Source organism: Suillus plorans, assembly GCF_016647745.1.
Source record: "Suillus plorans strain S12 chromosome Unknown HD556scaffold_90, whole genome shotgun sequence".
Classification (NCBI taxonomy): Eukaryota; Fungi; Basidiomycota; class Agaricomycetes; order Boletales; family Suillaceae; genus Suillus; species Suillus plorans.
In genome coordinates, this window is record NW_024537474.1 from 27,105 (window position 1) to 38,644 (window position 11,540).

The window sequence follows — 11,540 nt, forward strand, 5'->3', positions numbered from 1 at the left end:
GGCATCAGTTTACAACCAACAACCAACAAGCTCAAGATATCTATACCTGTATAGGGAGGAGCTACGCGCGCTTTGGAGCATTTTTCACATCTAACCTCTGTCCCTGTATCCAAATGCTACGCCTGTTCCGTTCGTCTCCAATGCACCACCACTTCTCCAGTACACCCAATGTGATACCTGACTGTGGCTCAAAGAAATCGAGCGCACCCACTCCCTTGTCGCTTTCTTTGTACAGTTCAACTGCAGCATCATTCGTTTAGGTATTATTTCTTGTGTTTGTTATTCAACTCACTGCATTGAGCGTCAAAAGGAGCACCAGCTTGGAAGACTCCGCATGAAAGACCGAGTGCAGTGGCCCCTCCCCTGGTAGCCAAATACAACGCGTCTTTCCAATCGATTGCGAGAGACCGTCCATCACCGCTCAGTTTTCTTGTACCGTCTCTGATCCTGGAAACAGCCACGGCCTGCCTCATGCTGTTCATGATATCTATGCTATATCCACCGGCGATATCTGTGCCAAGACCGATGGGTACGCCAAGGTCCAACGCTTCACGGAGCGGGAATGGCTTTTCCGAAAAATACGAGTTCGAAAGAGGACAGTGTGCCACTGCGGAACAGCTGCCAGCCATACGCGACAGCATGTCTGTATCCAAGAATGTACAGTGGGCTTGGACAGTTTTCTCCGTGAGTAAATCGAACTAGGATTTGAACGTTATCAACTCGGCATTCATTAAACACGAGGATCACTCACGTTATCAAAAACATCGATATCGTCTTTGTGGCGTTCGCTCAAAACCCACTGCACTGCTTCGTGGGCCTCCGCCAAGTGACTTTGGATTCGAACTCCTTTGTCACGAGCGAGTTTTCCGAGCCCTTGTAAAAGCTCATCCGAGCACGTTGGCACAAACCGTGGTGTAATCACAGGTTCAACGAGACGTCTGTGTGGTTCATAAGATGAAACCAAGTCGCGACAGCCGTCGATGAATTCCTCGGCAGAGTGTATTGAAGATAGAGCGGAAGACTCCACGTAGGAGGGCCGGGACGAGATATCCATTGACAGCTTCCCTACGAGCGCTCGTATACCGATGGTTTGCATGGCTTCTGCAAGGATTAGACTGTGATTCTTTCCAGTTAGCACGTCCGTTTGCGATATGGCGTTCCTGTTGAGCTTTGCGCTTACTTCGCTGTGGTGTTGATCGTCCCAAACAACAGAACCGCGCCAGTTCCGGCGTCTCTTAGGCGCTCTGCAAGACGTACATAAACTGCCTTTGCCAACTCTGGTCGGTTGTCCAAGCTTTCTTCAGACTTGAACGCATACTCATCTAGCCACTGCATCAGAGGAAGATGGAGACCAGTTCCCTGGAACAAGAACTGGGGCGCATGGAGATGCAGATCGCAGAATGTCGGAAGTAAAAAGCTTCCTGATGGTATGGTTGTGATGGGTATGTCGATTCTTGCTAGAAATTCCTTAGATGCTTCGGAGCCAGCAGGTCCTACATAACTTATGAAACCTTGGTGATCCACAACTAAGGCACGCGCAGATGGATTAATGTCTCGACGATCGCATGATGGAATATGAAATCCTCACGTAAAATATGATCTTCAAGAACTTCGAGTTGCCCCAATGAAGGGCAATGAACCAGAGTACCTTTGAAAGCAGTCACAATCGTCATGGTAGTCAACAACAATGATGATGTTTGTGACTATTCTGATGTACTGTTCTGAAGATCATGATAAGCCCATCCCTTGCGGGAATTAGCCACGTGCCAGTGTATAATGCTACACGAAATGGTCCACGGAGAGTTCCGTTCACGTTTCAGAGCTCTCTACTCTACAAGCGCTGTTCCGCAACCAATCTATCGTTACATCCTCTAGATGGTCATCGAAGTCTCCGAATTTCTCGTGAAGATTATGGTCGCGAACAAGGCTAATTGCGCGCGCAGGTGAATCAGCTTTGTCTAGCAAAAAAATTGATCCCGTTGTGAATGCAGGACTTTGCGCTATGCATGGCCGCCAGAATGACGTAGAAGGCTGTGGCAGATATGGCTGTTGCGTGTTAGACATCATGAGTTCACGATAATGGCTTAAACATACGAGTAAAGCAGGATCTCCTGTTCCCAACTTGTCGCCGTCAATCTTGAAACAAGAATTAAGTAGATAGTTTCCTAGTTGTAGTGGCTTATCCATCTACTCACAACAAATGCTACTGCATCGTTAAATTGGTCACGAATTTTCTGCGCAACCCGCTCGCCGACAGGCGCAAGAGCGGTGTCATCTAGTCTCTCGCTTGCTTGATAGTACCCCACTAGAGCCATCTCTTGTGCTTCAGCATATCCTTTCGCCTAGAAGCGTTACTGTCTGTCAGTATCATGACGAACGTTGTATTGACATAGAATGACTGTGACGTACCAAATCAAGTCCGATCTCCATCATAGGACTGAGGCTTGTCCAGTGATGGAGCAGTGGGATGACATCCTCTATCACTACCACGTCCGAGGCTCGTCTACCAAGTAGAACACCGTTCACTGGTAGGTGAGGATGTTTCGCCGCGTGAAAGAAGATTTTAAGGTACGCGTTTTCAGAAAGAGAGTAGGACACCATCGTGACGGTCGTGTATTGAACGTCTTTTGAGAGTTCTACCGAAATTTATAATTAGCATGACGTGTCACTAGGTGCAATCACCGACGATCGTGTCTGCTACTTACTAGAGCTGCTTCAATAAAAGTACAGCGGAAAGGAAACGTGGGAGAAGTCGGCCGTTGCACTCTCTTACAAAATCACACTCTACACCATGACGTCCAATGGCCCGGAGATATTCACCGCAACCTCAGCGTATTCTCTAGCTGGGGTGGCTGCCATGGCCTTCGTTGCGACCACTGGCGCAAAGATTCTACTGCCGAAGAACGCGCGCTGGCAGGACTCGTTTACTTTCATCTGGCTGGTTCGTCAGTCTACTTGCACATCAGGCTTTATTTTGACAACATCGACAGGCATTTGATGCATTGATTCACTTCTCTTTTGAGGGATCATTCCTATACCTCTCGACCTTTGGCAGGACCGTAAACTCCAGCGAGGGGCCATTTGCTGAAATGTGTGAGTGATCTAAGCTTCATGCTGGTCCTCAATCCTTAAACTAGATAATTGCTTATCTAGGGAAGGAGTATACCCGTGCAGATGCGCGATGGGGTGTTTCTGATCCCACTGTCGTCTCCCTGGAGATTTTGACGGTCCTAGGTGCGGCACCTATGTGCTGCTACATTATAAGGCAAATCGTTAAGGACGACCCTGCCCGTCACTATTGGATCATCGTCCTGAGCACCGCTGAGCTGTATGGCGGGTATGTATTTCGTTGCAAGTAACCTTGAAGTTAGTGACCCTCTTTCCAGATGGATGACGTTCTGTCCGGAATGGTTGACGGGAAGCCCAAGTTTGGATACTTCTAACCCGCTCTATCTCTGGGTTTATCTTTTCGTGAGCATTCCCCGTCTCGTACTATGACTATAAGTGTCTCACCTAATTTTGATCGCGACAGTTTATGAACGTCATGTGAGTCTAAGCATATGGTTTTATCATTGTCAATTCTGATGCTTTATCTCAGCTGGGTAGTCATTCCAGTCTGGCTGATGTGGGATTCATACGGACACATTGCTGGCTCACTGCGCCGCGCTCAGACGGTTACGAAAACAAAGAAGAACTAAATCCCTAACGCTAATATACTTGGTTGGTATCTATGTTGTCCATACCTTATATTTATGACCTTGTGTGGTTCACGTCAGATTGCTTTGCTATCGATATCAAGTCAGACGATCGTGAATATTAGTCGTGCACTGAAATGATTTGCGAACCAAGCGCAATGTTAGTAACTAGTCCACATAGTGTGTACCGAAGCAACCTAATTCTATGTTTGTAGAAGGAAAAGAAATTCGTCTCTGCTTTAGCAGAATCAATTGAAAAATCAAGCGTAGGGCATCAAGTCCGTGATCAAGTAAAAGAAGTAAAGCTAAGTCCATGTCCATGATGTTATTAAGTCATCTCGAGTTCCAAGCTGAGTCCGATTGAGCTTCAGGCTAAAGGCCCGAGGCACAAGCTCATACGATGGAGAACTCTGGAGAAGCATTTCCGGAATCACCGAACACTGAAAACACGTGTCAGAAATGCACCCAGCGAAATGACAAGCGATACATACAGACAACGATAGCATTGCTGCGAACCGTGGCGTTCCCGGAAACAGTGAACGTAACTTTGCCGCTGATGATGGGGAAATCCACAGCAAGGGGATGCTCTAGATTGCATTTCAACAACGGTATTCATGACATGATTAAGAAATGAACATACTGATGTCTAGGTTTTCGGAATCGTTTTCTAGGTACCCCAACAATAGGAGACCAGTAGAATTCATTTTCTCAGCAGGGACATTGTCTGTCGCCCAGGTCACGGTCTGCGTGGAACCACGGGGCCAAGATGTGAGAGGGGTAGGGCTAAGGATGGTAGGGCTCCAGGCGAGCAGTTCAACGGGATGGACAGGTGCAGCGGTAGAAAATGCCAACAAAAAGGCAGAAAAAATAGAGAAAATCGTCACGATGCTGAACATTCTGAATTGAAGTCGTGAAAAAGAGTGGGATGTGGGCGGTTGGCCTGGTTTCAAGGCTTATATTGAACGTGAGGAGACGGGAAGATTGAGGGTAGTCGAAATTGAAGGCGAGTATTTATATATGCGGCGAGAGGCTTGGCTCTATTTGTTGTAGCTACCGCGTGTGGGCCCGTGATTGAAACATATATATGATCGAAGACGTAAGGAAGATCTTGTTAAGAAGGCTGAATGCTAACAAGACCACTGTAGGCAGATGGGCTTGGGCTCACAATACCTCTAAGGATGGACCGTTCGTATTCTTCAAAATACTTCATGAAAAAACCTGAGCAAACCTTCCAGGAACCCGCGGTAGTGACCATGAAGAAGTCCTGAACTTCTTTCCCAACAATATGATGATTGATGGCCGTACGGAACGGTAGCGGATATTAGCGGCGAGGGCTATAGTCGTCAAGATCTTGAACAAATTTCCCGCACTACATAGTAGGCACACCAAGGAAGATAATCGATCCACGTAAATCGCTGGCATACGCTGTAGCCTGTGAGTCAGTGCAATGAGATCGTGAACCAGACCATCAACGTCGGACACCGGACACCGGGCTTACACTTCACCCAACGAAATAGTTATCCCGCAAGATCTTGAGACGCACCGTTCGGCTTTCCGTCATTCCATGGGTAATCTCACCCACGACCCGACTTACTGCTTCGTCGCCCTAGGCAGGAGACCGCGGACACACGAGGCACAAGCTGACGCGCTGCTCACACAAGGTCACATGTATTTCACGTGACTTGTCACGTCCTGTTGACTATCACAAACTGGTTGCTAACTTACAGACTTGATGTTAAATTATACTATTTAATAGTGGCATTCAAGGAAATTTCCTGAAAAATCAATAAGCTCAGTAAGCTCCATGAAACATCGGCAAACTTTGGTTAAGAATTCAAAGAAATGTTGACATAAGTGCAGCTTAGGTAGTAGGGCCACACACTGTCACCATCATAGATGGTTTGTATGGCAACCGTTGACAGATACGGTTGCTGTACCGGTAGCCCTACCAGGGGAGGTTAATGGTTGACTTCCTGTAAGGTTTTACAGGAAAATTCCTGATAATGCCACATCCAAAATGCAAGTTAGCCGAATAGCCGAGCCAAATTTGGTAGGTAGTGCCTTCGACCTGTCAAAGCCTGTTAAACACTCGCTGCTGTAAATATGACATCTGTGGAAGGGTAGCTACCCCTCCACAGATGTCTGAACTGCGGTTTCAGCGCACTAAATGCCTGATTTGGGTGATTTTCATTCCTATTTAGGTGGCCCTGCCCCAAAACATTGTCTCCTGGATTCCCTTCTGTCCTTAGCTTTTCTGTCGAGCTTGTCATCTACCATCCTTATTCAAAATGTCATCTTCTGCCCATTTCAGCGCCCCCTCTACCGTTTCCAACATCTCCGATGCAAATAATTCACAGTCCACCCCATCAGCATTTGTTTCAACCACTCAAGAACATAATCATGCAGAACTCGCGCATTATGGCCACCCTCAGGCATTTAACCATACTACAGAGGTAAGCAAGATTTTACATGTTTGCTTCTTGTGCTGACAACCTTTATGTAGTTCGAAGCTTCATGTTCATTTAGGCAGGGTCCACTGCCTCAACTGTCCAACTCCCACCCCACACACCATGGTTTCAGCCTTCCACCTCTCTGCATGTACACACCCGGATCTATGTACTTGAGTCACCCTGCCCCCACACCAATTCAACCTGACCCCACGCCAATTCAACCTGCCCCCATGCTTCATTCTACCTCGACTCATGTCTGTCCTCACTCTACACCTCAACTCAACAAAAAACCAGCCTCATCTGATGAGTTGGAACAACCATTACTCCCACCTCCAGCTAAAGGCAAAAAATGTGCATCAGCACCATCAGGATGAGTGTCGAAGCCTCTTGCCAAGAAGGAGAAAACTGAGGTGCAGTTGAAAGGTGGCAAGGGCAAGGGGACTGCTAAGCCCAAGCTGGAGCCTGATAGCAGCGAGGCCCCCAAAAAGGGATGCAAGGCTGGTGCCGTTGGCTACTCCATCGATTGAATCTGCCTTGTCTGATGATGGTGAGCTGTGAGAATAGTGTGTATAATTTATACCACTACGTAAGTCCCGCCTTCCAATGGGAATCTATCTTACTTGACACCCTTGTAGGTCGATGAGACAAACCCTCTTCGAGGGACTGTTGTTCATCTTGCGGGCTACCCTACTGGGTACCATAAAGTCACTAATGAGGACCTGATTGCGTTTTCAGATATCTTGACTGCATCTGGCCAGGGAACATCCATCTATTCACAGTCTTGGATTTGCTCCGAGTCCGCGAATGGCAATGCAGCAAGTACAAGCAGCGCCATTGGATTGCACCAAAATGCAGCCATACCTGCCCAACCCCAAGCAAGTACTTCTGCAGACCATACTATTGGTGGGATCATGCAGGCGAATGATCAGTGGCGATATCCGCTTGCCCATATTCGAATGCTGATCAGGATTGCTGTCTGCTGTGGTGCAACGCCCAATCCCCACCTATTGGCCCTTACAACTGAACGTGGCCAGAGAGTCGAGATAATCCACCAACTCTGGCCCCTCAGCCTGATGAGGTCCGAGGTTGATCCTTCGACCTTGGAGACCGGTAAGAACTCATTTTCCTAATACCTCCTACATGTGTTGATTCATTTCCAGTTCTTTCTAAAGTCACAAAGAAGCCTCTTTCTCAAAATGACATATTGGACTTTGTACGTGTCCTTCTTGCTTTCATGTACTCGACTTACTGTAGAATAGGCTGTTCCATGGTTCTTGCAATTTTCCTATGATGTGAGGTGCAAGCTGCACGACACCCTCGACGACTCTCGCACAGGTTTTGGCCTCGGGGACGGTGCCTACGGTGATGTTCTGATAGACAAGATTTTAGACTGCGCTCGGATGTTCATCAGGCCATGGGCAAACATGCTCCCACTTTCCGTGAGTTCTCTACCTTTTCAGCCATTGTCAAACTCTTATTTTTCTCACAGGAAAATGGATTTTACTGATTCTTGATCCACCAGATAGCTAAAGAGATCGTTTACCACGTTGTCTTCCGTTCTCAGGAGACATGCAATGTCCGATTGACCATCGCCGATCTTGAACCCGCAAAGTTTTGCAATGCTCCACATCCACCGTGGGAGGCATTGACGTTCTTCGCATCATCTGTATGTGATCTCACTCATCTTTGGGTTTTTGGTTGACTTCAATTGTTACATCAGTGTTATGAGGTCTTACTGAAAAGACTCTCCCATTACCCAAACTGTGACACTTTGTTGGCAACATTTCCATGCCCCAGCCAAGTTTTTTCAGAATTGAAGGAGATGGGTCCAATCCTCTTGCAACAGCACAACGATCCTGACATCCAGTTATTCAGGCAAACACTGAGGAGTTTGACCCTTATAACGTGAGTTGACTCAAAATGTGCGTTTTGTCCCACAACTAAGGTGCAATGTACAGCGAAACCGATGTCTATCGTATTTCCCGGCCCAAGAAGAAGAAGTAGTTTATTTTCATTGTGTCACTTAACGGCTGTATCTGCTATGTGTACAATATGTTGCCTGTGATCACTAAATTTTTACATGAACATCTGTTGCTGCAAGCGTCTGTGATATCATGATAGTCGCCACAGCAAAAACTACCAACCCACCCAAAGGTTAGAATTACGCCATTCTGGGTATTGAACTTTGCTTACTAACGATGGCCACATAGCAAACTTTTTTTTAAATTTGATCGCCATCACATTGCTTTATACCCTTTTTGGTTTACAATCCGCCATAGTCCAACTATAGATTGCATGATAGTATTCAACCATCGTGAGAACGTCCCCTTCCTGCTCCCTTCAACTTCAACATGTTAAATAATATTTGTCCGGGTGTCAGACCAACAATTCCAATACTTCACGTTCTTGAAATTGAACAAACCGAGGCTGCTCTGCTTGGTTGGCTCCAGACGAAGGGCCGTGGCACTGTCAGTGCCTTCGCATATTTTCTAAAATATCATCTTTATAACTTCACGTTCAGCTTCCAGAATCTCTCATTATCACAGCTTCTGTGGTGTTTGGATTGGTCGATGCACATGATCTTACGGCTCTGATTGACATGTGCCTCAAGGAGGTCGCAGTGCACACGCAGCTCCAGTGAGAAGAGGGGAGTTGTATGGTATTCCTTTTGCAAGAAGGACGGTGTTTGATGCAAGATCGAATGTATCGAGCTCAAATGGAAGTCTCATCATTCAGTAATGCTATCGCGAACTTGTGCGAAGAACTTGAAAGTAGAAATCACCCCAGTATGCTGTTGAAAAGATAAAATTCTGTCTGATACTGAAAATGTGTTTTCTAGTTGACCGACACAAACCGGTTACAGTCGACATAGCTGTGTATGCTGGAGTACGCCCGGTGCATAGTTCGGTCAATGTCGATGGCTTTCAACCTTCAAAGGCAACTGAAGATAAATGTAATGCATGGCTCCTCGCATCGTCGCACGTTCAAGGCATTATGCAGGTTGACCCTGATACTATCCGCGCGCTTCTCGATTCTCCGAAAACTATGGAAGTACCTCATCTTGCCAAATGCCTTTTAAGGGTACATGCTATTTAGTCTATGAGAATCCAGTGTTCTTATACTGTGCAGCCAGACAATTTGCTTTTGCTACCTCGGTTGTTGAAAACCTGGGTAGATAATGTCACGTACCGTGCTTACATGAACACATCCTTCGCCGAATGCAAATCGGTATACATTATTGACAACGAGAGCTTCAAAACGAAGGAACAAAAATCTGTGAATGTGCTCAAATCTGATGTCTGTATTCTAGACCTAAAGAAGCAACACGCACAAGCTGAAGTGGACATGTTTGCGGAAGCTATGGAGCGCCTGTCCGAGTTCGAGGGCACGTCAGATGGTGAGCATGTAACTTTTTTCAGCTCATTCCTACTAATTTTACTGTAGGCATATGTTCCGAGGCTCTAATGTTTGACTCACATCTACCTGAGGACTATCTCGGGGATTGGGTTTCAGAGTCATCATTATCCTTCTCTGCCAATACTTCCATGCTCTTGTGATCTTTGTGCTACCTGTTTGTACCAAACCTCTCCTTTCGTCGTCCATTTTCTCACTATTGTACTGGTATTCCGCATATGTGTGTTAGTTTTGGTTTATGTTATTTTTGCTACTATCACTGTCTTCAATTATCATCCGCTTATTGTTTGCGCTCTTGACAATGTGATCCTTCGGCCTTAAGAACCTCTAACATCTGGGTTGTAAACATATAAAGTCATTCCCCCTGCAGTGCGTGATCTTCATGTCCGTTTCCGAGGTTTCGTTTTCCCTTCCACTTCTCCTCTACTATGTGTCAATACATTGTTGGAAGCTTGATGATGTTAGCATGTGATAGAGCCCAAGTGGCTGCTCCTTGGATAGAATGTATCATGGTTTCCCTTGACACTGCCATGTTGGAGAATTATCATTCCATATCAAAATTGAATTCTCCCTGATTTTTGATGAAGTTGTCATAACATGTTATGAGTCAATTTATCTTCAACCAACCAATTACAGCATACATATGTCACATACTTATCGGATACTTATCAAAATGATATATCTTTAGCATAGTCTTATATTTTTTCATACATATGTCATGTACTTGTCAGATATGTATCAAAATGATATGTCCTTGGCATAGCCTTGCATTCTTTCATACATATGTTGCATACTTATAGGATGTGTATCAAAATGATATGTCCCTGACATAGCTATATATTCTTTCATACATATGTTGCATACTTATAGGATGGGTATCAAAATGATACATCCCTGGCATAGCTATATATTCTTTCATACATATGTTGCATACTTATAAGATGTGTATCAGAATGATATGTCCCTGGCATAGCTATATATTCTTTCATACATATGTTGCGTACTTATAAGATGTGTATCAGAATGATATGTCTTTTGTATAGTCTTGCATTCTTTCATACATATGTTGCATACTTATAAGATTTGTATCAAAATGATATGTCCATAGCATAGCTATATATTCTTTCATACATATGGTGCATACTTGTAAGATGTATATCAAAATGACATGTCCTTGGCATAGTCTTATATTTGTTCATACACATGTTATACAATGATAATAATATATAATTCTAGATCTAGGTGTATCATAATGGGTTTGATTTGTCAGCTCTACCTGGTCATATAAATTTCAGGTTGTTTTCCTGATGTTCATCTTCACCAGCTTCCTCCACATTCATAGGTACTAACATCCCATCATTGGCAGCATTGGACCTTTCAGCATCATCCACGTCCGGAGGGTCTTGATTAGGGTCAGAGGGCATCCTAATTTCTGCTGGATGCTGGATGCAATGATGAATGGTAGTGTACAAGATTGATACTACTGCCAGTGATACCTGTTATCAGTGTGACATCTCAAACTATTTGAGATTATTTGTACTGTACTGAAATTTCAAGTGGAAATTGTGAAATTTTGCTGGCCAAACAGACTCTTACTACTTCGTAGAGTCAGGGATCATTGACACCTGAGGCAGAACGGAATCTGTCTGCAGGACAGATTGGTATCATATCTGCAGAAATATTTTGCATTGGTGATGGAATCTGTACTGCTGTAGTATTGGGTATCAAATTTTACATATGTTCATGATATGACATTTAGGCAAATTGGAGGGACAATATCCTAAATCTGATGGCATCTTATAACTAAACTTTGAAATAAAATCTGTTTTGCTCTAAGATACATGTCATATATAAATTTTAAGTATGAATATGGTGGCTGATCAATTTTAATTACAAATTTTCAATATGAACCCTATACATATTTGGTATAGAAATTTCTTATTGGTCAGTCATCGAACAAATTCAGAATAATACAAACCAG

General features: G+C 44.8%; 5 protein-coding genes across 5 annotated transcripts; 2 read left to right on the forward strand and 3 right to left on the reverse strand.

Annotated features, from left to right (window-relative positions):
* Positions 1 to 61: 61 nt before the first annotated feature.
* On the reverse strand, positions 62 to 2,601 carry HD556DRAFT_1248060 (Metallo-dependent hydrolase; the record flags this gene model as incomplete). Its single annotated transcript, XM_041298745.1, has 9 exons — positions 62 to 240; positions 293 to 698; positions 752 to 1,115; positions 1,181 to 1,526; positions 1,589 to 1,703; positions 1,867 to 2,046; positions 2,095 to 2,136; positions 2,196 to 2,342; positions 2,410 to 2,601. The coding sequence occupies 9 exons, from the start codon at positions 2,599 to 2,601 to the stop codon at positions 62 to 64; spliced, it is 1,971 nt and encodes a 656-aa protein (XP_041154015.1).
* On the forward strand, positions 2,405 to 3,749 carry HD556DRAFT_1041993 (Emopamil-binding protein). The gene is made up of 6 exons (XM_041295965.1): positions 2,405 to 2,941; positions 2,991 to 3,093; positions 3,154 to 3,337; positions 3,387 to 3,471; positions 3,533 to 3,546; positions 3,599 to 3,749. The coding sequence occupies exons 1-6, from the start codon at positions 2,792 to 2,794 to the stop codon at positions 3,696 to 3,698; spliced, it is 636 nt and encodes a 211-aa protein (XP_041154016.1). The 5' UTR covers positions 2,405 to 2,791; the 3' UTR covers positions 3,699 to 3,749.
* Positions 3,593 to 4,722, reverse strand: HD556DRAFT_1041167 (uncharacterized protein). Its single transcript, XM_041295964.1, has 3 exons — positions 4,336 to 4,722; positions 4,187 to 4,282; positions 3,593 to 4,135 (listed from the first exon to the last, which is right to left on the reverse strand). Exons 1-3 carry the CDS (start codon positions 4,589 to 4,591, stop codon positions 4,089 to 4,091), a joined length of 399 nt encoding a protein of 132 aa, XP_041154017.1. The 5' UTR covers positions 4,592 to 4,722; the 3' UTR covers positions 3,593 to 4,088.
* On the reverse strand, positions 4,704 to 5,319 carry HD556DRAFT_1042302 (uncharacterized protein). The gene is made up of 3 exons (XM_041295966.1): positions 5,194 to 5,319; positions 4,924 to 5,127; positions 4,704 to 4,867 (listed from the first exon to the last, which is right to left on the reverse strand). Exons 2-3 carry the CDS (start codon positions 5,115 to 5,117, stop codon positions 4,807 to 4,809), a joined length of 255 nt encoding a protein of 84 aa, XP_041154018.1. The 5' UTR covers positions 5,118 to 5,127; positions 5,194 to 5,319; the 3' UTR covers positions 4,704 to 4,806.
* A 664-nt stretch (positions 5,320 to 5,983) lies between these two features.
* Positions 5,984 to 8,149, forward strand: HD556DRAFT_1449539 (uncharacterized protein; the record flags this gene model as incomplete). Its single annotated transcript, XM_041307615.1, has 9 exons — positions 5,984 to 6,148; positions 6,199 to 6,496; positions 6,569 to 6,651; positions 6,781 to 7,255; positions 7,306 to 7,358; positions 7,405 to 7,584; positions 7,668 to 7,811; positions 7,866 to 8,050; positions 8,104 to 8,149. 9 exons carry the CDS (start codon positions 5,984 to 5,986, stop codon positions 8,147 to 8,149), a joined length of 1,629 nt encoding a protein of 542 aa, XP_041154019.1.
* Positions 8,150 to 11,540: the final 3,391 nt, after the last annotated feature.

Bases quoted from the DNA above. Each gene is read 5' to 3' on its own strand.
- HD556DRAFT_1041993 (XM_041295965.1), top strand. From the start codon at position 2,792: ATGACGTCCAATGGCCCGGAGATATTCACCGCAACCTCAGCGTATTCT. The intron at 2,942-2,990 runs GTTCGTCAGTCT...CAACATCGACAG, and splicing joins CGTTTACTTTCATCTGGCTG to GCATTTGATGCATTGATTCA. The intron at 3,094-3,153 runs GTGAGTGATCTA...TTGCTTATCTAG, and splicing joins GGGGCCATTTGCTGAAATGT to GGAAGGAGTATACCCGTGCA.
- HD556DRAFT_1042302 (XM_041295966.1), bottom strand. From the start codon at position 5,117: ATGCCAGCGATTTACGTGGATCGATTATCTTCCTTGGTGTGCCTACTA. The intron at 4,868-4,923 runs GTTTGCTCAGGT...GTCCATCCTTAG, and splicing joins CTACCGCGGGTTCCTGGAAG to AGGTATTGTGAGCCCAAGCC.
- HD556DRAFT_1041167 (XM_041295964.1), bottom strand. From the start codon at position 4,591: ATGTTCAGCATCGTGACGATTTTCTCTATTTTTTCTGCCTTTTTGTTG. The intron at 4,283-4,335 runs GTATGTTCATTT...AATGCAATCTAG, and splicing joins TTCCGAAAACCTAGACATCA to AGCATCCCCTTGCTGTGGAT. The intron at 4,136-4,186 runs GTATGTATCGCT...ACGTGTTTTCAG, and splicing joins CAGCAATGCTATCGTTGTCT to TGTTCGGTGATTCCGGAAAT.